The 27,808-nt window shown below is 38.8% G+C and overlaps 1 protein-coding gene across 1 annotated transcript in view; it reads left to right on the top strand.

The window, feature by feature from the left end:
• PTPRR (protein tyrosine phosphatase receptor type R) overlaps positions 1-27,737 on the top strand; it is a 281,762-nt gene extending 254,025 nt beyond the window's left edge. The window contains exons 11-14 of the mRNA XM_082636126.1: positions 6,163-6,273; positions 7,588-7,745; positions 11,311-11,424; positions 26,556-27,737. Of these exons, the coding sequence (XP_082492252.1) occupies positions 6,163-6,273; positions 7,588-7,745; positions 11,311-11,424; positions 26,556-26,649 (477 nt within the window). The 3' untranslated portion in view covers positions 26,650-27,737. The remainder of the gene's footprint in view (positions 1-6,162; positions 6,274-7,587; positions 7,746-11,310; positions 11,425-26,555) is intronic.
• Positions 27,738-27,808: the final 71 nt, after the last annotated feature.

Raw genomic sequence — 27,808 nt, 5'->3', positions numbered from 1 at the left:
GAGTAAGAGAGATGGAAGACAGTTTGCAATGAGATAAGGAGGTCATTTTAAAATTTATAAATGGCAGCCTATAAGAATTTTATGAATACAAAAGAAGATAAGCAATGACTTCATTAAGTCAAGTCACAGCTACTATAGATATCTTTACTTAATTAAATACATCCAAAAAAGGTGGGGTGGTTTTTTTTTGCAATATAAGTATTAATTATAACCCATGTTGACCTTAAGTTTCATTATAAAATTTGATGGGCATTCAGTTGGGAATGACTGGCTATTCAATATATAAGTAACTTATACTTAAAAATAAACTAGACCTTTTTAAGCTGTACATATGAAGAGAAAATAAATTTTTCTGATAAAACACTCGTAATTAAATGTTAATTATTCTATGTTATATTCTAAATGAATGAAATGAAAATACATCTCAACTATTTAAAGTTAGCTAAAAAATTAGAATTTAAGTTAGATAATCTAGAAAGTTCATCAAATATACATAGAAAGTCTAGAAACTGGGCTGTTTGATCTTCCAAATAACTAATATTTATTGAGCACTAACAATATGCTTAGAAAGCAATCTGTACAATAAACATATCTGTAAATCCCACTAAAAGAGGACACTGAGACACAGGGAGGTTAAGCAACCTGCCCAAGGCCAAACGGCTAGCAACCTGACTCCCACCTCCTCCACCTTCTCACCACTATATACACCCTCCTCAAATCTTCTCCCTACTTAGGGTGGGAAGGGAGAAAGTTCCAGTCCAAGCAGTGATTGTGGCCAGAGAAAAGTGTGCGGGATTGCTTACAGTCCAGATTAAAATCTCTAACCGTTCTCTCTAGGAAAGAAAGAGGAGATGAACAAGGCATTTTGACTTGGTTTAAAGAAAAAAAAGTGTCAAATCTGCTCATTCAAAATAGTGTACAAGGGGACCTCCCTGGTGGTCCAGGGTAAAGAATCCTCCTTACAATGCAGGGGACGTGGGTTCGATCCCTGGTCAGGGAACTAAGATCTCACATGCCGCGGGGCAACTAAGCTCACGAGCCACAACTGCTGAGCTTGCACGCCTCAACTAGAGCCCGTGTGCTGCAAACTACAGAGCCCACGCACTCTGGAACCCGCATGCCACAGCTAAAGAAGAGAAAACTACTGAGCTTGCAGGCCACAACTAGAGAGAAGTCCGCGCACCGCAAGGAAGTGTCCGTGCGCCGCAGCGAAAGATCACGTGTACCTCAAAGAAGATCCAGCATGCCACAACTAAGACCCAACACGGCCCAAAATAAGCAAAACAAACAAATAAAAAAAACAAAGTAGTGGACAATTTGAAAGTGTGGATTGGAACTGTGATGGGGGAGTCATGCTCCAGTTAGAGGTCAGTCTGTGAAGTGTGGGGTGGACAAGAGGATTCACATTTTGTACCAAGAATGAAAATAAATGAGCAAAGTCCCATAATCAGAGTGTCTGTACAAACAAGGTCAGGGAGGGTAATTTGGAAGACAGTGGAGACCCACTGACTGGTATTCAGCTGTCCTGGAGGACCAGAATTAGATATTTGGTATCTAGAGAAGCAGTCTGACCTAGCACTGCCCAGCAATGCCCAGCAGCCTAAGCTCATATCCTGAAAGACCAGGGGCTTGACAGTTATGCTACCCAAGCAATTAAGAGTAGCCAGAAATTCAGAGGCTGACAGCCCCTAAGAAAAATTACTCACCTGTCCTTTCAAACATGCTTACATTCCAAATATAACTTGGCACCTTAATTTTTAATCTTCTAGGTTCTATTCAATTGCTGTAGCCTGCTTTACTTCTAACTATAGTTAGAAGCCTTCTTATTTGACACAGTTAATCCAAAAAAAAAAAAAATCACAGTGGAGACTCAAACACACAAAAAAAACTCTAATGTTTTACTTTGCCTTAAAACAGGTACATTTGTTCATATTCAAATTTGTTCATTATTTTATTACGGCACTGTCTTTTTTTATTTTTAATATTGGCTCTCGGTCATATAGTTTGTGTAAATCATGCCCTTTATACATCATTGAAATGTCCCATTTCAGTTTCTTTGAAATATGAGAGAACTTAGAAATATTTTTAAAGCAATATGAATGCAGAATCCTGTCTGTATTTCCAAACTTTGCCCTTTTATAATGTTCTCACCTGTGCCTGATTTGACCACAGTTTTCTTTACTGATTTACTGTTTTTCCCCAGCGAAAACCTAATTAACTTATGCAATTATTTCATAGAACAATTCTTTATTTTCTTTCCACCCTCATGTTTCATTGATTTATGTAAAGCTTCATTAAATTACTGGGCTCTAATAACAAGTACAACTGTCATTAAGAGGTTCAGATATAAATACCACTTGTTGAACATACAGCTCAGCAGATAGTGACAGACTTGCTGGACTTAGTAAGAGAGTGGACAGAGGGCATTCAGTGTTCCACGAGCATCAGCATATTTCATAGAGGGAAGGGAGGGCATTGGTTATTGCTGTAGAAAGAAGTGTTGGTTATTAGTGCTGAAATCAAAGACAGAAACTTGAATGTATAAAGTAATATTTGCTCAGAGGGTCCTAGCCCCAAGAGGATGTTCCCAGAGAACCTTATGAAAACACCTGAGCTTCAGTTTTCTCAGCTGTAAAATGATAAAAATAATAATAATAACAACAATATCTACTCTCTGTTCTACCTAACACCAATGATCGTGGAAGGGATTCGGTGATATAAGGTTGGTGAAGGTGCTTTTAATATTAAATTGCTGCACCTATGTTACTAATATTTAATTGGAACACTGAGAATTAGAGTAACTAAAACCATAATAATTTTAGACAATCTGACCCATTCTGTCTTATATGCAAATGTAACCCAAATGCAACTATCTTGTTTTTGTTTATTTAGAGCCACTTTCTATGTGATGATAGTCTTTAGCTCATAGAGCAAAATCTCTTTGATTTTAAGTGCATAGAATTTAAAAAGAAAGTAACTTAAAATAGATTTTTTTTTCAGGCAACTAAAATACTAGCTAGACCTGTTCCTTCTTTATACACAAGTAGTCCTAATGTGGTGGGGGTGAGAGGGATGGTCAAAGAAAAAAAAAAGATTATAAAAATATCTGTTTGCATTGCTTTGCATTGCGTTCTACTTTTGCTGTAAACCACTGATTATGAAAAATTGGTTGATGTCCAGAATCTTTACAGTTAGGGTTCACTAATTACTTGTTTGCACAAGAGACACATGACCTTCTGGAAACCTTTGTCCTCCAAATTATGAATTCTTGGAATTAATAGATAATTTTACTGAAAGAATCAGCCCATCTAGCAGAAGAATAGTGATGATTTGGAGTTACATTCTGCTAGATAGCGTGCTATTTCGAATTACCTACAATTAGTGTGGTTTCACAATACTATCTGTAAGAGAGCATTTTCCTTCCTTGCATTTTCCTTTTTTATATCATTGTTAGCGCCACAATAAAGAAACCCTAAAAAGCTCTTCACAAAAATAATTTGAACATGAACTTGTGCTCTTAGGAACAACTACATTTGCCGCTCTCCCTCACTTCGTATTCAAAAGCACCCACACTTATCTGGTCTCTTTTTCTACGTTCTCCTAAAAGGGGAAAAAAATGTATTCGGTATGTAGAAATAAGCTATTGTATCTCAGAAAGGAGATGGGATGCTAATTAAGGGTTGTTTGAATGAACGAGTCACATTGCATTGTCTACTGGGAGCTGGCTGCCAATTTCATTTTTGGTAAAGAGTCAAGAAAAACATTCAAGAGGGCCCCGGCAAGCTTGGGAGAGAAGCGAGCAGCGCTTCCATTTATCAAGTAGGTGCACAAGCCTGGATTGTATTGTTAAGAGTCAGGGTGTAGGCTGAGAGCTCCTGCCTTGCAGCTTTTCTTACCGGTTTCAAGAGCCACCTTCCCAAAGAGGGGCCTTCTCAGGCCTGATCTTGGACAATGGGGGCACGTATGCCAGACTGCTGGGCCACTGAATGCCTCTATCTTTGTTCAGTACCTTTTTCAAGATTCTTTGTCACTCTTCTTGGATTCATCCAGGAGGCATGGGTTTTAAGACACAAAATAGCTCGGGTCTTGCAGCGAAATAATTGATGCTCCATTGAAAGAAACCAGGCAAATTGGTTAGTATGATTATCTTTAACAAACTGGGGGAATTTGAGACATTTGGCAACTCGTAAATGAGGAGGGAAAAGAATTGCTGTATTTTTAAAAGATTGCTTTTTTTAAAAAATTATTAAAATATAGTTGATTTACAATGCTGTGTTAGTTTCAAGTGTACAGCAAAGTGATTCAGTTATATATATATATATATATATATATATATATATATATATATATATATATATATATAATTCTTTTTTAGATTCTTTTCCATTATAGGTTGTTACAAGATTTTGAGTATAGTTCCCTGTGCTAAAGGTTTCTTTTTTTAATGTTAATGTTATATTAGCCAGAGTAAGCCTTTAGCCTGATTGCTTGACAGTCTTGGGTGTGGGGTGGCATGTAAATAGAGGTGAAAATGATTTACTTTGTCTGGAAAAGGACCAGAACGTAGAGGATGCAAATGTGTTTTTATTGTAGTGGATGAAAAACACTGATTCCACTAGGTGAAGTGACTTCCTTGTGGCTCTATCACATAGAGTACTTGGTACTTAGCATGATAGAGCCCCAGAGGTGTGTTTCTGATACTTTATGTGTCTTTTCCTTTAGTTCTGTAATTCTGTAATTTTTTGCTGCTACTCTTTTAAATCTATAAGTACTTAATTTTTTTCAAGTGTGGTCATGTGCCTTTGACATAGATGTAAAGAAACAAGTGTCCTGAGGATGACAAAATCCCTATTGAAGGCAAGAAGTGAAAGAATTTCTCTATAAATATGCATGTGTGTTTGAAAGAAAATCATGAATTCTATTTAAACAATATTTCTAACATTAAATTGCTTCCCTGGGCACTGAAAATAAAATGTCAACTTTCACACTTTACATTCTTAGTCATTAAAATATGTGGCAAGAAATTAATAGTTCTTTTGCAGTTGTTTAAAAGGCAAAATAATAAATAATCTGAGCTTATATGTATGCTTGAGTCTCATTTTGTAGTTTTTTAAATAATGTAGCTTGGATATCATAAAAATAATATAATATTTAATGCATGATCTAATGCATATTTAAGTAATAATCTAATCACTTTAGATCAAAAACCCATTCCATAACTGAGTAGTTGTAAAATAACAATAATAGTAATAATAATATTATGTTTTTAATGCCTACTGTATGCCTGGCTTTGTCTTAAGTGCTTTCCTTATATTAAATCTTAAGGGAACTGAGTCCAGAGATATTAAGTATCCTGCTTATGGATTCACAGATAAATGGTAGCACCAAAATTTGGCCCCAGGCTCTCTGACTCCAAAGCTTGCACCTTAACCACCACATTATATTTTCTTGCTCGCCACATAATTATTATTACTGCTATTAAACCCTTCAAAGAGGATCCATCATAAAAAATTTTTAAATAATTTTGCTATCCATTTATTTCAATGGATCCCATAGGTGAAAGGGTCATTAGTCCTAGAAAATATAATACCTTAGGTGTATTAATGGTCATTACATCTGCTTTACATACAAGGGAAACTGGATTCTGTGGCACCTAACACATTACAGATACTCTTAATTAGAGATTTTTTTTGATGAAGCAGGAAATGTGACTTGCCTCAATCACTGTGGGAAAACATTCGTTTTAATCCTAGTCATCACAGGATAAACTCTAATATTTGGATCTTAGTTTCCTAATTTTTAATTCAGTTCTTAATTAGTCCTTAATTTCTCTATGGGGATTTGGAAAATTTTGGCTTAATTATTTTTTGGTGTGGGATTAATAGCAACAGTGTTGGGCAGACATATGTAAAAATTGATATTTTATTTAAAAAGCATTGAGATATAATTTATACTACACTATACATACTATAAAGCTTACCCATTTAAAATGTATGGCTCAGTGGTTTTAGCTCATTTACAGAACTGTAAAAATTGATACTTGATTTTTTTATATTAACTAAATAGAAAATTTTCAGATGCTTGAATAAAAAATACTCCAAGGCCAATGAAAACCATTAATATTTGCTTCTTTAATATTTGTTCTTCTTTCCCCTCCTCCAGAAATGTGTGCTTTACTGGCCAGAAAAGAGAGGAATATATGGGAAAGTCGAGGTTCTGGTTATCAGTGTAAATGAATGTGATAACTACACCGTTCGAAACCTTGTCTTAAAGGTAAAACTGTGGAACTGTAGCTATCTACAAAGTAGACGATGTTGGAGGATTACATTTCTATTTTGAAATTATTTATCCTAATTAGTACTGCAGATTCAATTTAAATAAATTAAATAATGTCAAGATCAAGGAGAAATTATAATCACTCCCTTATGGATTTCTTTGTTATCGGCTACTATTAGTATGTAGAATTATTAAACTAATATAAGCAGCCATTAAGGAAATTCACTAAGTGGGAAGCTCAGGTCTTCTGCTTTGCATAAATATGACATCTCTGATTTAACCTTTTGAATGCCTTTAACTAAAGGCTTGTGCTGGATACTGTACCATGATTTCTTTTTTTAATGTCCCTTTGGTCTAAGCAGATTTAAGTAAGGCCTGGAAACTGTGAAAGGGAAAATCTGCACTTGTGGGAGGCAAGAAAAGCCTGAAGTGTTGATGAGATCTCCCAAAACCTGGAGTCACAGTCATTTATGGGGACTTTCCCGGACCACATTATGTCATAGAAAAGTTATTTAAATTTGGGACAGCAGATGCTGAGGAATGTTGCCATGGTATTGTTTTTACTTCTGGAGAGCAATCATCCCAAAGATTCCAGTTCTATCTAGAGCCTCATTACTGGGACAGAATCACCGCAGAGAGGAAGAGGGTAGACACAGAGCCGCGAGGCACTTACTGAGACCTGTTCTTCAACACGGTATTCTCAAGTGCCTCGTCCACACCAGGCCCCCACTGGTTTTTGACGTGATATGCATGGACCCTCACTCAAAGCATTTCTAATCTAGTGACCCTTTGTCGCTCCTTTACTACAGGGATTCCTCACTGCTGTGAAAAACTGGAATATGGGATGAGTGTAGAATTATTAGAGAGAATGACTATAAAATTAAGCATTCTTATACTGGTCAATATGTTTATAATAACCTCTCAGGAATGTTCAAAGAGCAGGAAACGCACTATATCCTGATTCTTTCTTGGCTATATCTTCATCTAACATCCATTATGTTTATTATAACAAATTACAAACATATATTTAGCATATGTATGTTTTCTATATTAAATATATCTTAAACATATATACTAAACACATATTTATCATTTAACAGAGCAAGACTGTCAAACTTTGACATCAGCATAGTTACAGTAAAGTTTTCTCAGGGTGAAAGAGTATTCTTCAAAAATCTCCTAGAATTTTTTTTCCGCCTAGAAATAAGTTGCCAGCAAGATGGGAGTGATAGAAGGCATTCAGTATTGTGGTTTGGGTGACTTTTAGTTCCACAGGACAATGAAGCATCTGGTGGCTGTTGCTCTTTTCAGCAAGGAAGTCACACGCAACATGTGAAGCATTACTGGTACACCTCATGGCCCGATCACAAGACTCCAGCCAGTGCCCAGCCCCTTCTACAGCTCATGCTGGATGTGGAAGAAGACAGACTTGCCTCTGTGGGCCGAGGGCCTGTGGTTGTCCACTGCAGGTAAGGGATGAGCTGTCCTTTCTGCCTAAGCAGCTGTCCTTTGTAAAGTCATAGAGCAGGTGGAAGTTGGGTTTTACTTCCTGGTTCTGACTTGGCTGATAAATTAAATATGTATTAAAAATGGTTAACTTCCTCATACTTGAGGCTTGACCGAGACAATACTTAACAGAAATGAAGTGACATCATTAGCATATTTTCAGCAAACAGTCACACAGTGGAGAAAATATCACTTCTAATTAATAGCTCAGGGAACAGGAGAACTTATTCACTCAGTCCTCTACCTTGAAACGTAGATGGATTCAATTAGTCTCATCAGTCTCACGTGTGCTAGGAATGACATATGGTTTTTTTAATTATCAACAGCTTCTTGTTGTTTCAAGATGGCCCCTGGACTTTACTAGGATTGTATCTTGATAACATTTATTATTATGTCAAATTTGGTGAAAACCAGTCAACTATTCTAAAAGTTACCTCATGAAAAACAGATGGAAATACATTTATGAAATGGGAAGTGGGCAAGTGGTAATTCGCCAAAGGGAAAACAAAGTGCTGTTACCAGAACATGCAGTACTGGAGGCTGGGCCGACACAGCGACAGATGTCCGCAGTGGTTCCCTTCCCTAACATCGAGCTTAAAGTTCTTCTCCTTTAACTTATACCTCTTCCCCCTGTTTTCCCGTTAGTGTGCCCAAACTAAAGCATATATTTTAAAGTTATTTATATAACCGGCCATTTATTCTCCATAATTTCTCCAAATAATTGGTGTTACTTTATTGACCCTCCTAAGTCTTGTAAGATAGTTTTTGATATTGTTAAGAAATAAAGTATATTATTTTAGATTATAATTTTAGCCTTCTTTTGAACCTTTGTGGTTTAATTGAGTAAAATTTACTATATGTCTATTTATGCAAAGTGTCATTATCTAGTTTCTAACATTAGGCCTCATCCTAAACTTAGCTTGGGGCTGAAGAAAAATACCTAACTGGCCATACTTTAGGGCTGGAAGTGTTCCCCGCCCAAAATCATAAAACAGTCAGGATATCTAAAATGAACTTACCATTTCCCCTGTGAAACCAGCTCCCCTTCTGATTGCTATTTCTAAGAATGAGACCATCTTTTTTCCAGGCACTCAACATCAAATGTTGACAGTTATCTTTGGCCCTTCTCTCAACTCCAGCCTCCATATCTAATCAGTCACCAGATTGGCTTTCCCTTCAAAGCTTCTCCCATAATCATCACTTCCTGCCCAACCACCCAAGTTCAGGCCCTTATGACCTCACCCATGTATTTTAGAAGAAGTCGGCTAATTGCACATACACACCCTACTTCCCCATGCTCCACCCCTACTGCAGCCTATTCTGTGCACTCCTCTTGGATGAGGTGCCTAAAACCCTCTTTCATCACATGGAGTCTATGCTCAACACTTCTCAAAGGCTTCCCATTCCCTAGAGCAAAAGTTCTCAACCTTGGATCTGTGAATTAGCTATGAGGGCCAGTGAACTTGAAATGACTTGAACAGATTTGAGTACATGAAGTTAGGTGAATTTTCTGGGACTGAAAACTCATTGTTTTCAACAAATTCTAAAAAAAAAAAAAAAAAAAAAAAAGGAAGAAAAAAGACTACCATTCTTTTAGAGGATGATGTCCAAACCTTTTAGCTTTACATATAAGATCCTTTATAGGCCCCACTGTACCTTCTCAGTCTTATTTTCCACTGTTCCTCTAATGTAACTTTCTCTTTAAGCCAAACTAGCCTACTCATTGTCACTCTATTCTGCAGCAATTCTTTCCTTATACCATTCTCATCCACGGAACATTCTCTCTCCTTCATGATAACCAAAATGCCTGCCATTCACAGGGTATAGTTCAAGTCCTATCTCTTTATTGAGACAAACTCTCCATAGACACTTCAACTAAAAGAGACTCATTCCTCATCTGAATTCCTCTGCACACACGTTCAACAGGAGATAAGTGCCATGTAGGAGAAATAGTGCTATTTGAGTGCCAAGAGGGGAATTATTCATTCAAACCATGAGGATTGAAGAAAGCCTCTAAAAGTTGGAATAATGTTGAACAGGATCTTGAAAAGAGGTCCAATGTTTGTGGTTTTAAAAGGTGGTAGGGAGGGCATTTCTGACTGGAGAAATATCCATTAACACAGAAAGAAAAATTAGAAAATAGGAGTTTTTTGCAATGATTCAAATGAAAACAATGACACAAAGGGTACAAAGTTGACAGCAAAAAGCTTGAAAGTTCGTCACAGTCATATTATGTAAAGGCCTGAATACCATGGAAGGGTGCTTAGACATTGTGCTGTGACCATTTGGAGCCATCTACAGTTTTTGAGTAGCGAGTAATATGATCAGGTCCCTGTTTTAGAAAGATGAACCTAGCAGCTGTGTATATCATGAATTAGCCCAGGAAGAGTCTTGAGCCTTGGAAACCATAATGAGATCATTGCTAATCATAAAGTAAGATTTCAAAAACGTGAGCACAGTTTATAGAAAGGAAAGCATGGATCACAACAGCTCCGCAGAGGTGGAAAATATAAGAATTGGTAACAGATTGGATGTGGGAGTTGAGAGAGGGGGAGATGTTGAAAATAGCTCCAAGATTTCTAGGCTGGAAAACTTGTGGCTGCCTGGTAATGCCATTGAGGAAAAAGATAATTAATTCTGTTTTAGATACACTGAATTTAGATACATTGAAATGCAGCAAGTGTAAAATAGCAACAGCAAGAGTGCCAGCTAGGAGGTGGAATGCCAATCTAGAGTTTAGGAGAAACTTGGGGAATTTAAGTGTAGATTTGAGAGAAATTTGCATTTGTGGTTGAAATTGCTGAGAGAGAGAGAGAGAGAGCGACAGAGAGAAAGCTTGTTTGTTAAGCTGATGACTTACCGTCTGAAGGAGATTCATGAGTAAACCTTCCATGACAGGTAGTATGTCTGTTTAACTGTTACCTTGATAAAAAAAAAAAAAAAAAGACTTGGAAATACATGCTTCTAGCCACATCCTCTCTCCTTAACTGAATTGAATCTTCAGTTACTCACTAGCATCTTCCACATCAGTATATCCAAGACCAAAGTCCCCACTCTCTCCCTCAAATCAGCCCTCATTCCAGAATTCCCCCTTCGTCTCGACGATGCTGCCATTCTTCCAGTCCTCCAGGCGAGTCACCTTGGACTTTTTGCTTTTCTCACTGTTCAGCTCCACACTCACATTTATGAGGTGTATAAGTCTTTCCCTTCCTTGCTACTGCCCATACCTTACCTAATTTCAGGCCTTAATTCTTCTTTGTAGAACAACAAGTACCTTTTTCACTATTCTCTCCCCCCACTACCTCCCTCCACCCCATTCACCTACTGCTTAGACCTAAAGGGAAGAATTGCCGTTTAAGCACTCAGCACAGGGCCAGGTTTGTACACTCAGTACACGAGAGCTGTTGCTGTTGTAATTACTATTATTAATCCCAATTGTTTCCAATTTTAAAAGTACCTTTTAAAAAGAATATATTTTACCTTTGTTATTTTTCCTGCACCTTTTAATGCGTTACCTGTTCTTCTCAGTGCAGGGATAGGCAGGACGGGGTGTTTTATTGCTACATCCATTGGCTGTCGACAGTTGAGAGAAGAAGGAGTTGTGGACACACTGAGCATCGTCTGCCAGCTGCGTGTGGACAGGTGAGTGTCGGGGGGAGAGGGGGAGAGACACTTCAGAGCAGCGTCATCACAACCTAATCCGATCAGCCTGACTTTGTCAACACCACAGGCTCTGAAGTCCTAACTCTCTGTAGAGATTTGTGTAAGATGCTTAGGAATGTACATGACATTAAAAAGCCATCAAAGAAACTGTTATTTGAAACACTGACCCTCAGGAGTCCAAAGCCAAGAGCTTATGCTAACCCTTCCTTGTCTTTGATGCAGGTTGTTTATGGTGATAGCTGTTCCTTCTTAGTCTCACACCTCTGTTCCTTCATAGGGACTTTGCATTTTCATTTGACTTAACTGAATCATTCACTTTAGGATCTTGATCCTTAAAAATGAGGCATATGGGGCCTCCCTGGTGGCGCAGTGGTTGAGAGTCCGCCTGCCGATGCAGGGGATACGGGTTCGTGCCCCGGTCTGGGAGGATCCCATATGCCGCGGAGCGGCTGGGCCCGTGAGCCATGGCCGCTGAGCCTGTGCGTCCGGAGCCTGTGCTCCGCAACGGGAGAGGCCACAACAGTGAGAGGCCCGCGTACAGCAAAAAAAAAAAAAAAAAAAAAATGAGGCATATGTCATACTACCGAGAATCATCTTTTTTTTCACTGTTCCTCTTTTAATTGCACAAAATGCAGATAACAAAATTTACCATCTTAACCATTTTTAAGAGTACAGAGTGTTAAGTACATTCACATTGTCCTGCAACCAAATCCAGAACTCTTTTCGTCTTGAAAAGCTCTGTACCCATTAAATAACAAATACCCACTTCTTGTCAACCACTATTCACCTTCTCACTCTATGAGTTTGGCTACTCTAGGTGCCTCATGTAAGTGGAATCATGCAGTATTTGTCTGTTTGTTACTGACTTCTTTCACTTAGCATAATATCTTCAAGATTCATCCATACTGTAGCACGTGTCAGAATTTCCTTCCTTTTTAAGGCTAAATAATATTCCATTGTACATATATACCATATTTTGTTTATCCATTCATGTGTCAATGGACACTTGGGTTGCTGCCACCTTTTGGCTGCTGTGAATAATGCTGCTATGAACATGGATGTACAAATAGCTATTTGAGATTCTTTGGAGTATATATCCAGAAATGAGATGGCTGAACCATATGGTAATATTTTAAACTTTTCAAGGAATACCATATTGGTTTCCACAGCAGCTGCACCATTTACAGTCCCACCAACGGTGTACAGGGGTTCCAACTTCTGTTTGTTTTGTTTTGGTTTTTGTAGTGGCCATCCTAATGGGTGTGAGTTGAAAGAGCCATGTTTATATATAGATGGTTTGATCACCTTTGTGATGATCTTTGTTTATGCACTGAAAACAGAGCAAACAAGAAATTTCTTTTCTTCCTTGCTCCTCAACTAAGCCTGGGGAAATGAACAGCTGAGTCAGTGACCGAGAATGTGCACAGGTGCTTATTGAGAACAGACACAGAGAGGAAGATGCTGTATGGGCACATGAGCAGTGGACCTCCCTGCTCTGCAGTTTGCTGTGCTATCGTGGATGAAGAGTTGTTCTGAAAGCTGAGCTATGGTTTCTCTTCTTTCATTCATACAGCGAATATTTATGAATCATCTCCTAAACGCAAGGCATTGTTCTGGATGCTGCACGTACTTAAACAAGATGAGTGTGGCTCTGCTCTCCTAGAGTTTAGATGCCAACAGAGAGAAGAGATGATAAACAGCAAAGAAATAAACAGGACAATTTCAGACAGAGATAAATGCCCTGAGGTAATAAAACAAGAGTCACAGGAACTGAGCCCCTGGAATTTAGCCCTGTGACCTAGAGTTTCCTAAAAATAAAACTACAAAAGTCACATTTTTAAGTCAGGCAATAAATATTTATTGAGCCCCTACTATGTACTAGGTCCTAGAATTTCAATAGAGACAAAAGGATTGTTCTGAAAATTCAACGAGAAAATATATATAAAGCACTTAGAACAGAGTCTGGCACACAGGAAGCCTTTCAATAAATGTTCACTTCGTTACTATCATCTTCATTATTATTAAAATCATCAGTGAAGTTTCTCCAGTCTCTAAAAACTAAATATTCAAATCTCCTTTCCAGATGAGGTTTTCCCTCCCCATCCCTATCGTTCTTTGTTTCTTTTTAAATAGTAATTTCTAAGTCTTTGTCAGTGTATCTTCCCTCTATTTTTCTCTTAACTTTGGCTTATTAGAAGCTGTTTACCTTGGTGATTAAGATTATGGACTCTGGAAATCTATTGTCTGGCTTTGCATCCTGGTTCCCACCATTTCCTGGTTGTGTGGCCTTGGGCAAATTATAAGACTTCTCCATGCCTTGATTTTCTCATCTGGAAAATGGAAGTAATAATAGTATCTACTTCTTATGTTGTTATAAGGATTAAGAGATAATCTGTAAAGTGGCTGGCACTTAAGCATGCAACCAAGGTTAGCCACAGTTATTATCAATAAATATAGAAAGAACCTGAACATGTATCTATAAATTGGAACTAATAATATATACCCCACAGGGTTGCAGTAACATAAGAGGAGATTATACCTGTGGAGTACTGAGTAGAACATTTAGTCTAGGTTTCTTACCCTCTCTCTACACCCCTCCCCACTTCTGCCTTTCCATACCCCTCATGTAACTACTTCCAAAAATGTTTTCTTTTTGTGCATAAGAAGATCAGCTTCAATTCTCTCTCCCCCTCCTCTTATAATTGCTGTCTTTCTTTCCTGAAACCCCCTTGCCTTCCATCCACTACTGCCCACCCCAACTGGAACAGGATTCATTTGCTTCACTTCAGACTCCGGGACCTACCTTCACCAAGAAGAGGGAACCTATGTCAGAGAGTGAGGGACAGTACCCAGTCAGTCTGGAGTTGCTCCTGTGGTGATCTTGATCTCTTCTGCTTTGTGCTTCTGTAAACAAGGCTCCTGCATGGCACGCACAGATCCCCCAGGGACTCCAGTTCATGTCCGTGCACCCACTTTCCTATAAGCTAGAGCCAGAGCTCTATGAATGCCAAATACATAGATCTAAACGGACTCCAAGTTGATGTCCAACACCTGTTCTGACCCTATTTGGGTCAGAACAATGACCAAATGAACCCAAGAGTCAGAAAAGAGATATTCCTTGCCCTCACTTTTTTAAAATAAGGAAACAAAGAATTCAAGATAGCAAGTAACTTGCCCAATGTCACCCTGAAAAAAAGGGGGGGCTTGGTTTGCTCGTTGTTTGGGCTCTTGTTACTCTTAGATCTTGTCTATTCGCCCTCCCATCTCCCTCCTCCCCCACCGGCTTCTATAGCCTGACCTCCACCTTGGTTTCCACTTCCTGGTCACATTACTCTGTCAAGTCTACCAAATTGTTCTCTAGCTTTGAAGAGAATCACAAATACATTTTTTAAACCATATCACAATGCCTCCTCTATCGGCTCCTTCCTTCCTAAAGCAAATGGGCAGAAATTTTTAGCCTTGGCCTTCCATCACCACCAAGGTCTCCCACAAGGCTTGTCTTTTTACTCCTGATAGGATTTTCAAAACATATTCAACTTCTCTGCTGATCTAAAGCCTATCGGTTCCCTACCCCCTGGATCTGAATTACTGCCAATACGTGTCTTGATATCATTCTAACTGATTTATTCATCAAGATCCCTTCTACATAAATTCTGAGTCGCTGCTTCTGTTGTTTATGAAGCAGATCGTCTCCTTGAAACTTTCCTTGAAAAGTCTTTCCTTTGCCTTCCTTCCTTCACAGGATTAACAGATTTTCCTTTTCTTGTCTCTTCCTTCTGTTGTGCACTTCCTTAGTTATTATAAAAAGCAAAACAGAAAACTCCCTCCTTTCTTTGACTCCATCCAACTTCTTCCCATCCTTCTTGCATCTTGCTTCATTTTTTCATTTTCTTGTCATACTTCACTTTCAAAATTCCAATTTGTAGGTGACTGCTGCTGTTGACCATGGCTTTAACTCATATTGGTAAAGGGAAAAGTGGCCTCAGAAAATCCAAATGTCTGTCCTTCTGCTCCTGCAGTTTATTGTTCTTCATCAGTTCTTCAAACCTTGTACCCAATCCTGGTCTCTGTGGCAGTCCTTGCCTTCAATTTTGTCTTCTAAACATTCCAAAATGCACTGTTGACAGCAGAGGTTTATTTAATGGTGGTCACTGCACCATGGTCTTCAAAACACATGCCTCATTTAACTCCCAAAATGAACCCAAGAGTCAGAAAAGAGATATTCCTTGCCCTCACTTTTTTAAAATAAGGAAACAAAGAATTCAAGATAGCAAGTAACTTGTCCAATGTCACCTAGCTAAGAAAACTGGTGAAATAGACCTCTTTGGCATCTGGGACTTCTGATTTCTAACTCAAAAGGTATGACTGTTTTTGATAAAAGTAAACAATCTTTTGGAATATGTTTATTACAAAATTGCTAGACAAAAACATAGCTCTTTTACCATTCTTTGCCAATAAAAAAATGCAATGACAATATAATTTTTAAAACAATGGTTAATATGAAGGAGAGCTGTTTCATGAATAGATAAAGTGATATTGTCAGCAGTTGCCTTAAAAATATAATTTGAGGAACATAGAGAATTTGCCTCATGCCAAAATATCTGTCTGTGGAGGGTGCCTAAAATATCTGTTTGTAGTGAACATTTAAAAGACTACTATTAGAGAGCCAATCTTTGGTTTAAAGAGTCATTCCTTTTTCAAGTTTCTTGAACCTACAGCTGACAGGTGAGAGCGATACCTTATGTCTTCCTGGCTATTAACACTTTAAACAGGGTGATCTATCCTTTTCCAGTTAGGGTATGTTAGCTAGAGAGTGTGTAACTCCGCACATCGGGAAGACATTCAGAACTGAGGCCTTGATGAAGAGGAATTGAAGAGAGGGCTTCAGAAGAGGCCCTGCCATTGAGGAGACTGATAGACAGCTCTGGGCATTGGGAAGGTGAGGGCAGAAGAGCTGCAAGACCAGCTACCTGATTTGCAGGGCCCAGTACAAAATGAAAATGTGGAGCCCCATTTTAAAAAATGATTAACTCTTTCAAGATGGCAACAGCACAGCATGAAGCCAATACAGGGTCCTTCTCAGCACAGGGAGATGGGGCTGGTGTGACTGAGTATGTCGAGTCCATGCAGTCGACCCTGTTGGGGGATGTTTTAGGATGGGTGTTTGTAGATGGGCGTGAATTCTGTGTCCTGTGGAACAGTCACCCACAATCTCTGCTCAGAGCAGTCCTCCTGAATCATGCATATGGTCATTCATTCGACAAACATTTACTAAACGTCTACTGCTGAACATGCATCAGGCACCTGGGTACAGCAAGATGGATTCCTTAACAGACTTTTCCAGACTGTGTTTCTCAGGGCACATTTTAATGATTAATTACACTATGAGAACCCGCTAAGTGTCAGACTCTCTTAGCCTGTACTCAGGCAAAAAAAAAAAAAAAAAAAAAAAAAAAAAAATTAAAAAGCTTCTCAATTAATTTTGAGAAAAAGCTATATGCTATATTTCTTAAAACCCCTCTCCACTTGGATATTCACAAAAAGTATTAAAGCATTAAAGGATCTGAAGTGTCCCCCAGCATGGAAATCTATTACACTTCCTTGAAGGACACTTTCACATTTATTTGACCACACAAAACTTTCCTCAGACACTACCTAAAAGGGAGGGAAAGAAGTTGTAAAATAATAAATATAAGCTATTCTTTCAAGAAGTTTGGTGGCGAAGAGAAGAATAGAGATGGCATAGGAATTTGAGCCTGGGTGAAGACCATTAAAAAGGGGAAAGGAAAGGGTGGGACTAATTGGAAGCATCCAGCTGAGCATAATAAGGGTTACAAAAGACAGAGCCAATATATCAGAGGGCTAATATTTTGTACTCTGCAGGTTCCAAGCTCCATAGAATTTTTCCTATCCTCTCATACCTTCCTTAGCAATGGCCTCTGCCCACTAGTCATCCAAGGCTGCACATTGCATCTTTTTTATAGTTTACCCATCACCAATTTTATCTGCCTCCTCTGAGAAGTCCAGAGCCTGGCTCACAGCAAAGAAAAAGAAAGTGGTTTTGATACTGGAAATGGCTTCCATGATTGATAAATCAACAGTGTGAGCACTGAGTAGGATCAAAGACCTTGTCAAAAAAAAAAAAGAGAGAGAGAGAGAGAGAGAGAGAAAGAAAGAAAGAAAGAGAGAGAGAAAGAAAGAAAGAAAGAAAAAATTACAATGCTTGATCATTGTTATTCAACATGACATAAACAGGCAATTTGTACTCAGATCACAAGTCTGCATTTTAGCAATAAATTCAGATGGTCTGGTTTAGAGATGAGTGTGTTATGCTGAATGGATGTTTCCAGTGTAACAACAATGACAGAACCATTTAGTGGATTCCTCACTCTCTGGCAGGACATTATTTTTATTGGCTTTCAGGCAACTTCTATTAATAGATACTACAGTTCTCACTGCAGATTCATGAGTCTGTGATTCTCCTATTAATAATACTTTTGAGCATATTTTGAACTAAAATAGGATTTCTTTTTTCCAAATAGGAGTTCAGATTCAGTGCAGGGCACCCACAGGTGTTTTATTTAGAAGTGTGTTCATGGATCATCCCTTCATTGCCATGGTATTCATTTTTAATTAAAAGATGAAGTCAGTAGCAGGCAATTGGGACAGAGCACTGGCTGGTGGGACTGGGAAGCAGGCAGCCACTAGAGAAAGAGGTGCCAGAGATTACTGGACCAGATGTCAGGGATGCTGGTGCTAGTCCTGGCTCTGACCCTAATTTCCTGTGACCACTTGTCACTCTAAGCCTCTGTGTCTACATATGGAGAAAGAGAAGTGGTGCATATCAGAAGCCTCCAACCCCATCTGGTCTGAGGACCCCTTTTTAAGAGTAAAATATTTCATGGACCCCAGCCTGATGGTTATACTCTGAATCCCATAATGCTTATAAATTAATCCTGTTTTATTACTTAGCCCTTCCATGGCTTGCTTAAATCTTCTAATCTTAAATATCACTAAATTATTGTGACGATACCACCTAATTAAGAATTCCAGTTGCTATTAAAGCTAAACCAACACTTTCATCATATTTAGATCCTGCTACAAGAGATTCATTTAGGCTTGTGTATACTGTTTTCGTTGTGTGAGATAATGATGAAGGTCATTTACACATTGAGTCTGAGAGATGCACTTGTCCCTTTAAAAATAATAATAACAATCCATAATAATAAGATGGCCCAGGATACTCAGAGACTGCCTCACATGCATATGGAGAATGACTAAGGAGCAAGGTGGGAGCACCAGAAGACGTCTAGGCAGGGAGGAAAAGAACGTGTTCCATTGTAGGTTGACCTCAGGCAATCTTTTCCTCACTGTATTTCTTTTCATCCCACTCGACACCTCTGAACTCTGGAAGAACTTGAAAACAGAATTTGGGAAGTGAAACACATAAAATAATTTGTGATCCCGAAGCCTTTTTCTCCTCTTTCCCTCTTTTTTTTCCTTCCCCAGAAACAAGAAACAATCTGTCTAATCCACCCTTTTGAGAGTCAGTAGTGAAATCTGCAGTTGTCTTTGTACATCCTTACCTTGGAAGCCTTAAACTGGAATGACATCCAAAGACCTTACTTGTGGCTTCCCAGACAGGATAGAAAAATGCTTCCAGTGTGCGTCATATCATTGTGTAAATGTTTTGATTAATCACTTTAGTTTGATGATTTTTTTTTAACTATAACAACCTAAGAAGAGGAATACATATGCCACCAGTTTCCTAGGCTAATATGTGTCCCTAGCATATTCTTTGTCTCCAAAACTAGGTTAAAATAATTCCAAAGCTAAAATTTCCACCTCTTGGTATAATTTTTACCAACCTTTGTCTTACATTTAGCCATATCCTTCTGCAATCCCAACTAATCCCAGAGATTCCCCTTAATTAGTGAATTTCAATGATCTCATTTGAAGATCAGGGATTGAACATTTTGGTTTACTTATATTCAGAACACTTGAAGGTAAAGCTTAGAAATTCGTTTGGATTTACTTGACATCACAGTTCTTGAGACCATAACAAGACGTCCTCTCGTAAAACAGATAATGCCAACCGAATCTTCCAAGTGGTTGTCAGGACGACCTTTTCCTTCTTCTCAGCTAGGAGTCAACTGAGTGTTAACCTGGGTGTTCAGAAGAAAATTGGCTAGTTTTCAGGGGAAAAAAAATGGAACTCAAGGTATGCTAGTGCATTGAATTATCATTTGACTTGTGTTGGCTTTTATGCCCTACAAATACTTTGTAGAAAAAAGTATCTATATTCAAAACACCTGGTCAGAAACAATCAAAACGTTTAAGTTCTTTGTCCTTGAAATGACATGGTATATAGACACAGGGAAGATGTCTGTCTGAGACACCCCAAGTTCAGCCCCAGACGTTAGCCTTGTTTGACTCATGCCCAAGCTATCAGAGCTTTACCCATGAGGCACATTAACATCCACAACTTTTGTTCTAAATTTACTGTACCAAACTTTACCAAAAGAATTCCAGATTCAAAAATAATAAAAAGCCAAGGAGCGTAAGTTCCATTGTTAGCCCAGAAGTGAGTCACCGCTGCAGCATTTCTTCTGTCTACTGATTAGACCGGATACGCTCTGGGTGGTGCAGCAGGAAAGGCTTGTTGCTCTTTGTATGTGTGAGTTAATAGTCACAAAAGGTCACAATTTTAACATGTTAAAAACCAAATCTCTCTCCTGGGCATCTGGAGGGGTTTTTTTCAACACACCCTCGCAGTAGCAAAGGTGAAAAAATGTATAGTTTTTTTCTCTTCTAACCTGAGTTTACCCTCAGCTGACAAAGCTATGTGCTTTTATGCAGAGCGTCCGAGAAGACACTGATTTATTTGTTTGATGGGGCTAATGTGACATGTGCTATCTGACATTTCTGGAAGGACAGTATATCTGAATCCTCTCTGGCCTGGCCATACACACTGTTCATATTCTGTGGCCACAAAGAAATCAGAGGCTTGCACCCAACACCATTTTTGCAGTAAAAGAAGTGACTTTCTTCCAAAGCATGAAATGGGGCAGAATTAGGGTGAACAAATAATATGTCATTCAAACCCAGGCACTTCTGAGAGTGAAATGGGGCTTTATTAATAATTACACCATTGGGCTTCCCTGGTGGCACAGTGGTTGAGAGTCCACCTGCCGATGCAGGGGACACAGGTTTGTGCCCCGGTCCAGGAAGATCCCACATGCTGCGGAGCAGCTAGGCCCGTGAGCCACGGCCTCTGAGCCTGTGCGTCCGGAGCCTGTGCTCCACAACAGGAGAGGCCACAGCAGTGAGAGGCCCACGTACCGCAAAAAAAAAAAAAAAAAAAAAAAATTACACCATTTACAGGAGTAAATCAGGACTGTCACAAGCAAACCAGATGCATGATCACCCTAAGGGCTTATGTTAACTAAGCATTTACCAACAGAATAAGAAATAGAACACGTGGCATTTATTTAGTACTCTAAATGCCACTGTGCTAAGCATTTTATGGATTATCTCATTTAAACCTTGCAAAAAGTGAAACTTTATTAGGTAAGCACCGTTTGCCAGGCCAGTGGTTTTTAAACTTTTTTTTAGTGAACAACAGGAAACAAAACATTGGGAAGACAAAATCTTCTACAAAACACCAATATGGAAAACCATTAACAATAATTAATAAAAGAAGGAAGGAAAGAAAGAAAGAAAGAAAGAAAGAAAGAAAGAAAGAAAGAAAGAAGAAAGAAAGAAAGGAAGGAAGAAAAGAAGAAAGAAAGAAAGAGAGAAAGAAAAAGAAAAACAGTAAAAAGGAGAACTGCTGCCCCGGTCAAAACTGTGATTAGAAGCCAGTCCTAAAGGCCCACTCTCCTTCTCCACTACAGGCACCACTGTAGAACCCCAGGTTCCTGGGAATTCTGTGAATAGCCTTTGGCTAGACATTGATAGGCTCTGACTCATTTAATCCTCACAATCTTGATGAGGTTTGTCATTAATGTCATTTTATAAGTCAGGAAAACCCAGCTAGGAGGAACAAATGATTTGTTCAAAATCCTATAGCTGATAGGTTCAAAAGCAAGGATTCAAACTTGAATCTGTCAGACTCCAAGTCCACTTCTTGCCACTAGGTCATCTACCTCCACTGTAGGTGACTTCTAGGCTGGTTAATATTTAGAAACATACTGGGATCTTTCCATCTTGGCTTGCCCAACCTGAGCAATATGGCAGAGCTATCCTCTGCCAGGAGTGCTCTTAGTTCTACAAGGTCCTCAGAGGACTCATCCCAGAGCCTTCCAACTAGTCCTGTTGGACCAGATAGCACCAAAGAGTAATAGTAATAAAAACAGTTAGCACTATGGTACCTGCAAGTGCTTGGCTATGTGCTAATAAACAGTTTAAATGGACTGTCCCATTTATAATTCACAACCGTGCTATGAGGCAGGTACTCTTATTTGAATACCTCATCATGTTGCAGATGAGAGAACAGCACGGCAAAGATTATGTAATAAGGGTAAAGCAGCTAGTAAGTGGTAGTGACAGGATTTGTCTTGACAACAGTGTATGGTGCCTTTTAACCTCTTAACACACTTTGGTCCCTACTGGTAATGAACGTGATGCTTTGGCATTCCAAGTGCCTTTTCAAACTCACAGTGACTCTCACAGCTAACTGGGTTGCCTTGCCCTGCTTTTATATGACCTCACCCTTTTTTGATAATCTGATTCCTGTTTGGCAATAGATATTGTAGCTTAATGCATTATACCCCCTGGGAAAAGATTTGTGCCCAAAGAGGATTCTCCAATGAGAGATAATGCTTTAATACAATGTACTAGGTAATGGTGGTGATGTCGGCGTGCTGCCCGACTGATGACAACTTTTCTCCACTGAAGCATCATCTTGATCACCATGGAAATCTTTTAAAATCTTAACTTTGGTCAAGTTTAAACTATGATCTGTTGGAGGTCAAAGATTATTTAGTGCCTGCTCTTTAAAAGGGAGTTGGATAATGCTTTTTAAAGTAATAAAAAGAGCATCCCTGCTTCTTACCTTCAAAGACCAGCTTGCTTAGGAACTTTACATCAGTGATATAGATCCAGGCCTCAGTAAGTCCATGGAGCCCTGTCTGACCTGAAAGTTACCTGCAGTCCAAGTCAGAGCTCTCCTGGAGGCTGAATCAGTACAGGGCTCTCTTGAGGGTTCATGATTAATCTCACGTTGTTTATTTATTCCATAAATGTATTTTGTATATAAGCACTATATTAGCTTCTTGAGTATTTTCACTATGGCCAGCCTAAAGAGGACTGTATTTGTCCCATAACAGAATAAAATCTGCAGGGTAATCCTAGAATTCAAGTTCTTACAAAGATCAACAGAGAATTCTACATACCAATATATGCAACTGGAAATTTAATATTTTAAAAGATGAGTGTAATGAGCTCCTGATTTTGAGTCAGCCTCCAGTTAATACATTCTGGGATGTCCCTTGCCTTCTTTTAGTCTGGAGTTTATATGTTTTCATATAACATGAGACAGCATGGCCTGGGTAACTTACTTGACAGATGTTTACTTAGGACTAGTAAGTGCTTTTCACTTTTGCAAATATGCAAAGACTATAACATCATGCCTGCTCTTAAAGGATCTAAAACCTCGTTAGACATAATTTTGGAATGGGATTAGACAGTATATCACACAATATCAAATTACTTATAATAAAGACCCTATCTTAGCTCTGTCTTTCTCTATTACCTTATAAATGACAGATAAAAAGACATAAGGCATGCTTGTTAACTATCTGGGAGACACCAATCTGGGGGTGAGAAATAGAGGCTAATATACTGAATAATAGAAATAGTGATATCAGTAAATAAGAACTTTGTGCTGAAACCAACAAGTTGAAGTTAATAGGAATAAACAAAAAGTTCTGCATTTAGTTTGAAAAAACTCAATAGCATAAGTACAGGATGGAAGAGAGCTGTAATTTTCACATTCAAAAAAATCCTGTGGACTTTTTCATTAACCCAAAGCTTCACTTACTATCCTAAAATGCTTGCAAAGCACCAGGCACTAGGTAGGCACTGTGAGATCTTTCCACCCAGTGCACCTGTAGATGCAAACTCATTGGTCTATAACGTGGAGTTCAAGGGGGAAAATATTCCCACTGACTGGATCTCATTGGGAGTAGACACAACACTCTAAGAAGGTCATATTTGATAAAAAACAGCCTGTAGAAAGGGGAGACTAGATTGGTGAGTGACAGGGAAACCAGCCTGCATAGAAATATTGAGTGACCACAGGATGTTTAGTCTAGAGAAGAAAAGATTACGGGACTTTGATGGTTGTTTTCCAGCATTTAGAGAGCTATTGTGTGACTATAAGAGGAGCCTTAAGGTTTCTTGGGGTTATTTCAGTTGGACCAATGGGGCGGGTGAAAGTTAGAGAGGGGCAGATTCATTCTAACGTCTTCAGAAGTTTCCCTGCCAATCTTGGCAAAGGCTGAGCACTCCAGCAGAAACTAGCTGACCATCTACCATGTAGACTGCTCCCTTTTGGAAAGACAACATTTTGTTGGCAGTTGGAATACATGATCTCAGATGATCCCTCTGATGTCAATGCTCTCCCTTTTATTTTTCAAAACAAGTGGGAAGTAACCTAACTTTTCATATACCTTCCTTAAGCCTTGAGACCCACAAGAATTTTGCTAACCTACAACTAATGAGTTCATTTCCCCATCTTCTCCAACTTCGCTGGCAGAAACAACATTGACTTAGTTAACAGAATGTCATAGTAAGTATCCTCCAAGCATTAAAATACACTGCTAACCTATCTGGGGTAAAATGGTAATTAAAACCTAGACTGTGCCTTCATTCATTCACCAGTTGGACATGTAAATACCAGTGTTCACCAGAACATACAATCAGGGGAAAATCTTGCCTCAGTGTGAAGTAAATGGTGGGAAGAAGTTCACAGACCAGAGTCCGTGAGATGGAGCACATATAAGGCTCCACATACCATTTGCAGCTCAGGGAGGGGGACTAATGAGCTGTGCTGATGCCAGAGGAAGGGAGGCACCTCTCAGCTCCCTGGAGCTGCCTCAATATTTACCGTGGCTGGATCTCCCAAGCTTCACAGTCAAAGCCGGCATATTCCGGACACCTGCTGTTTTTAGGTGTGCCCAGAAGTCATCAGCTAGGAAGAGGAAAAGTCACCACATCCTCAGCTGGCCATTCCTGTTGTCAACTTAGGATCAAGGAACACTTTGGCCAGAAAGTTGCCTGTGCAGTTCTAGGGAAGAGGACCAATGAAATATTTCTGCCAATAAGTTGCAGTCACCAAAAAGCATATATTTACCTTTTTATTTCTTGCCAAATACATCATTTGGGCATTATGTCAACCAATTTAGTGTCATTTTGAAGGGTGAAGTGTTACTAACTTAATATCACTGCTTAGTTTAAAAGGGTGAAATCTTACTGCTTTAGTATCTTGTAAGCTTGTGTTTATAGCAGTGGGTAAGTAAACGTAGGTACAAGCCCAGTTTTAGTTATTACCATTAACTAGAAATCACACTACAGTGAGGCAGTATATTTCATTTTTTAAGTTGAAGTGCTCAAAGGCCTCAAAATAATTATTTTGAATGGCAACAAGAGCCACTAGGAAGAACTAGCTAAAACATAAGTTTATAATTGGTTGTAGCATTGGTTGTAGAGTTATGAAGATTATAAGACTTCAAATAGTTACTAATAAGGATGTAGTTATTCAGTGAGCAGAAAAAATATGTAACATTTACACAACTATCAGTAGCTTTGTCATGTAAAGGAACCATTATCAAAAAAACAAAATGCCATATAGCTATTTTATGTATAACGAGAAGCATCATTACTTCTCATGAAGTCAGATACCTTCTACTAAACTAAAACATAAGTTATAGGGCTTCCCTGGTGGCGCAGTGGTTGAGAGTCCGCCTACCGATGCAGGGGACACGGGTTCGTGCCCCGGTCCGGGAAGATCCCACATGCCCCGGAGCGGCTGGGCCCGTGAGCCATGGCCTACGCGTCCGGAGCCTGTGCTCCGCAACGGGAAAGGCCACAACAGTAAGAGGTCGGCGTACCGCAAAAAAAACCCATAAGGTATCTAGGGGTGATAATGAAAATGACAAAGGGAAAAAAGCAAGAACCAATTCTCTTTCCAACTCATATAAGGACCCACCTGCTATTGTGGGGGTTTTTTATTAATTTTTATTGGGGTATAGTTGCTTTACAATGTTGTGTTAGTTTCTACTGTACAGCAAAGTGAATCAGCTATACACATACATATATCCCCTCTCTTTTTGGATTTCCTTCCCGTTTAGGTCACCACAGTGCATTAAGTAGAGTTCCCCATGCTATACAGTATGTTCTCATTAGTTGTCTATTTTATACATAGTATCTGCTATTGTGTTTAGATACTCGGCACACCACCCCCAAAGGTTGCTTTCACGTGACATACTCAAATAGACCATTCCAAGGTAGTTTTTTTTACTTGTAGAAAGAGCAACATTTCACAGTTGAGTTTTGTTTAGTAAACCTACATCAATCAATTTTAATCCAAGTGCATAAATCCGTATAAAATGAATGATAATGCACCCGAGAAGTAATGCTAACACTCCAGATACATGAATTTATTTAACCCTCAAAACAATCCTATGAAATAGGTGCTGTTATTCTCCCACTTTAACAGAGGAGGAAACTGAGACACAAAGGGTTTTAAGGAACTTGGCCAAGATCACACAACTAAGAACTGGCATAGGAGGGATTTGAACTCAGTCTGGTTCCAAAGTCCAAGTACCTAACCAGGAGGCTGTACTGCCTCTCCAGTGACAATATGTTGGTAAAATTAATCAAATGTCTACTGTGTACTAGGCACTGTGTTAATCCCTTTATATACATAAGCATATTAAATTCACCAGTTGGGTCATCTGGACGTAGGTAAGAGGGATAACAAAAGAATCACCAGGCCAACTGTTCTATGTGTCTTTAGCCTAACACCTGCGTTTGGGTGTGGTTGCTGAGTTACTTGAGACTGTGGGACGTTAGCAATAAATTATTGTATTATCTCTTCCTTGCAGGGGTGGAATGGTCCAAACCAGTGAGCAGTATGAATTTGTACATCACGCTCTGTGCCTGTACGAGAGCAGACTTGCGGCAGAAACTGTCCAGTGATTCTCTGAAGACTTACCAGACCATTGCTCTCTAGGGGTGATTAGTCAATTACCCACTTGAGGCTTCTGGAAGGAGCTTCCTGCAGTGGAAGAAAAGAGAAGATGTGAAGCCAAGCTGGGACATGGATTGTGGAAGATGGCAACATATTCAAGATTGCCAGCCTCTTGTGTATATGAATGCATTTGTAAGCATCCCCTAAATTATTTTGAAGGTCCTTTGCTGATGGAGGTATGATTGATTTCTCACACAGCTAAGGAGGATTTTGTTTTGTCTGTATTGACTATCTGCCACACAGAATATATGTATGAAATTTATGTCATCAGATGACGACTTGAAGAGCTGCTGAAGAAATTATTATTGTGTGTTTAGATGCTTTTATGTTTGCAAAAAATCTGTCTTGTGAATGGACTGTCAGCTGTTAAACTGTTCCTGTTTTAAGTGCTAATTCCTTTCTCAGTTACCAGAATCTTGCCGCTAAAGTTGTGATTGAAAATGGATTTTTAACAAATAAGTCCTTGTTTTTGAAAAAAAAAACAGAAGCAGTAACTATTTTATATGGAAACGTGTCTTGAAAATATTACCTATTAAATGTGTATTTATCAGTACCTCGTACCAATCAATTACAGAGCACAATGATTGTCATTGGGTATATATGTATTTACTCTCTACTATTGGGCATAGAGGTGGTTTCTGCTCCAGAATTCTACCCACTATTTCTACATTGTGAGTCATTTTACTTTCAAAGGGAAAAACAAATTTGTAGCAACTATGATGTGTTAAGAATTTTAAATACTTGCTCTCTTTTACTAAGAAAGAATTTTTGAATATGCTGTCTACCTGAAATCTCTCTCCCAGCAAAAGGCAGATGCCTTTGGGAATGATGTAACCTGTCCCATTTCCAGAGGTTCTTTAAAAGGATGCTGCCATGGATATCCTTAAATCTCTGAAAGGATTTAATCCTCAAGAGACAAATAAAGCTTAAAAAAAAAAAAACTACACTCAGCAAACACTAGATGTTCTGCTCAAATATGAATTTTTAATGTAGCTATGTTGACTTTGTTTCCTACTGCCAATAAACTACTCTTAATACTAAATGTTGAGTAAGGCATGTACTTTTTTTTTTCCTATTTGAAGAGAGACCATTATCTTTTGGGGAAAG

This window comes from Mesoplodon mirus, assembly GCF_964341445.2.
Source record: "Mesoplodon mirus genome assembly, chromosome: 11".
NCBI lineage: Eukaryota > Metazoa > Chordata > Mammalia > Artiodactyla > Ziphiidae > Mesoplodon > Mesoplodon mirus.
This window is presented reverse-complemented; position numbering and strand designations above follow the sequence as displayed.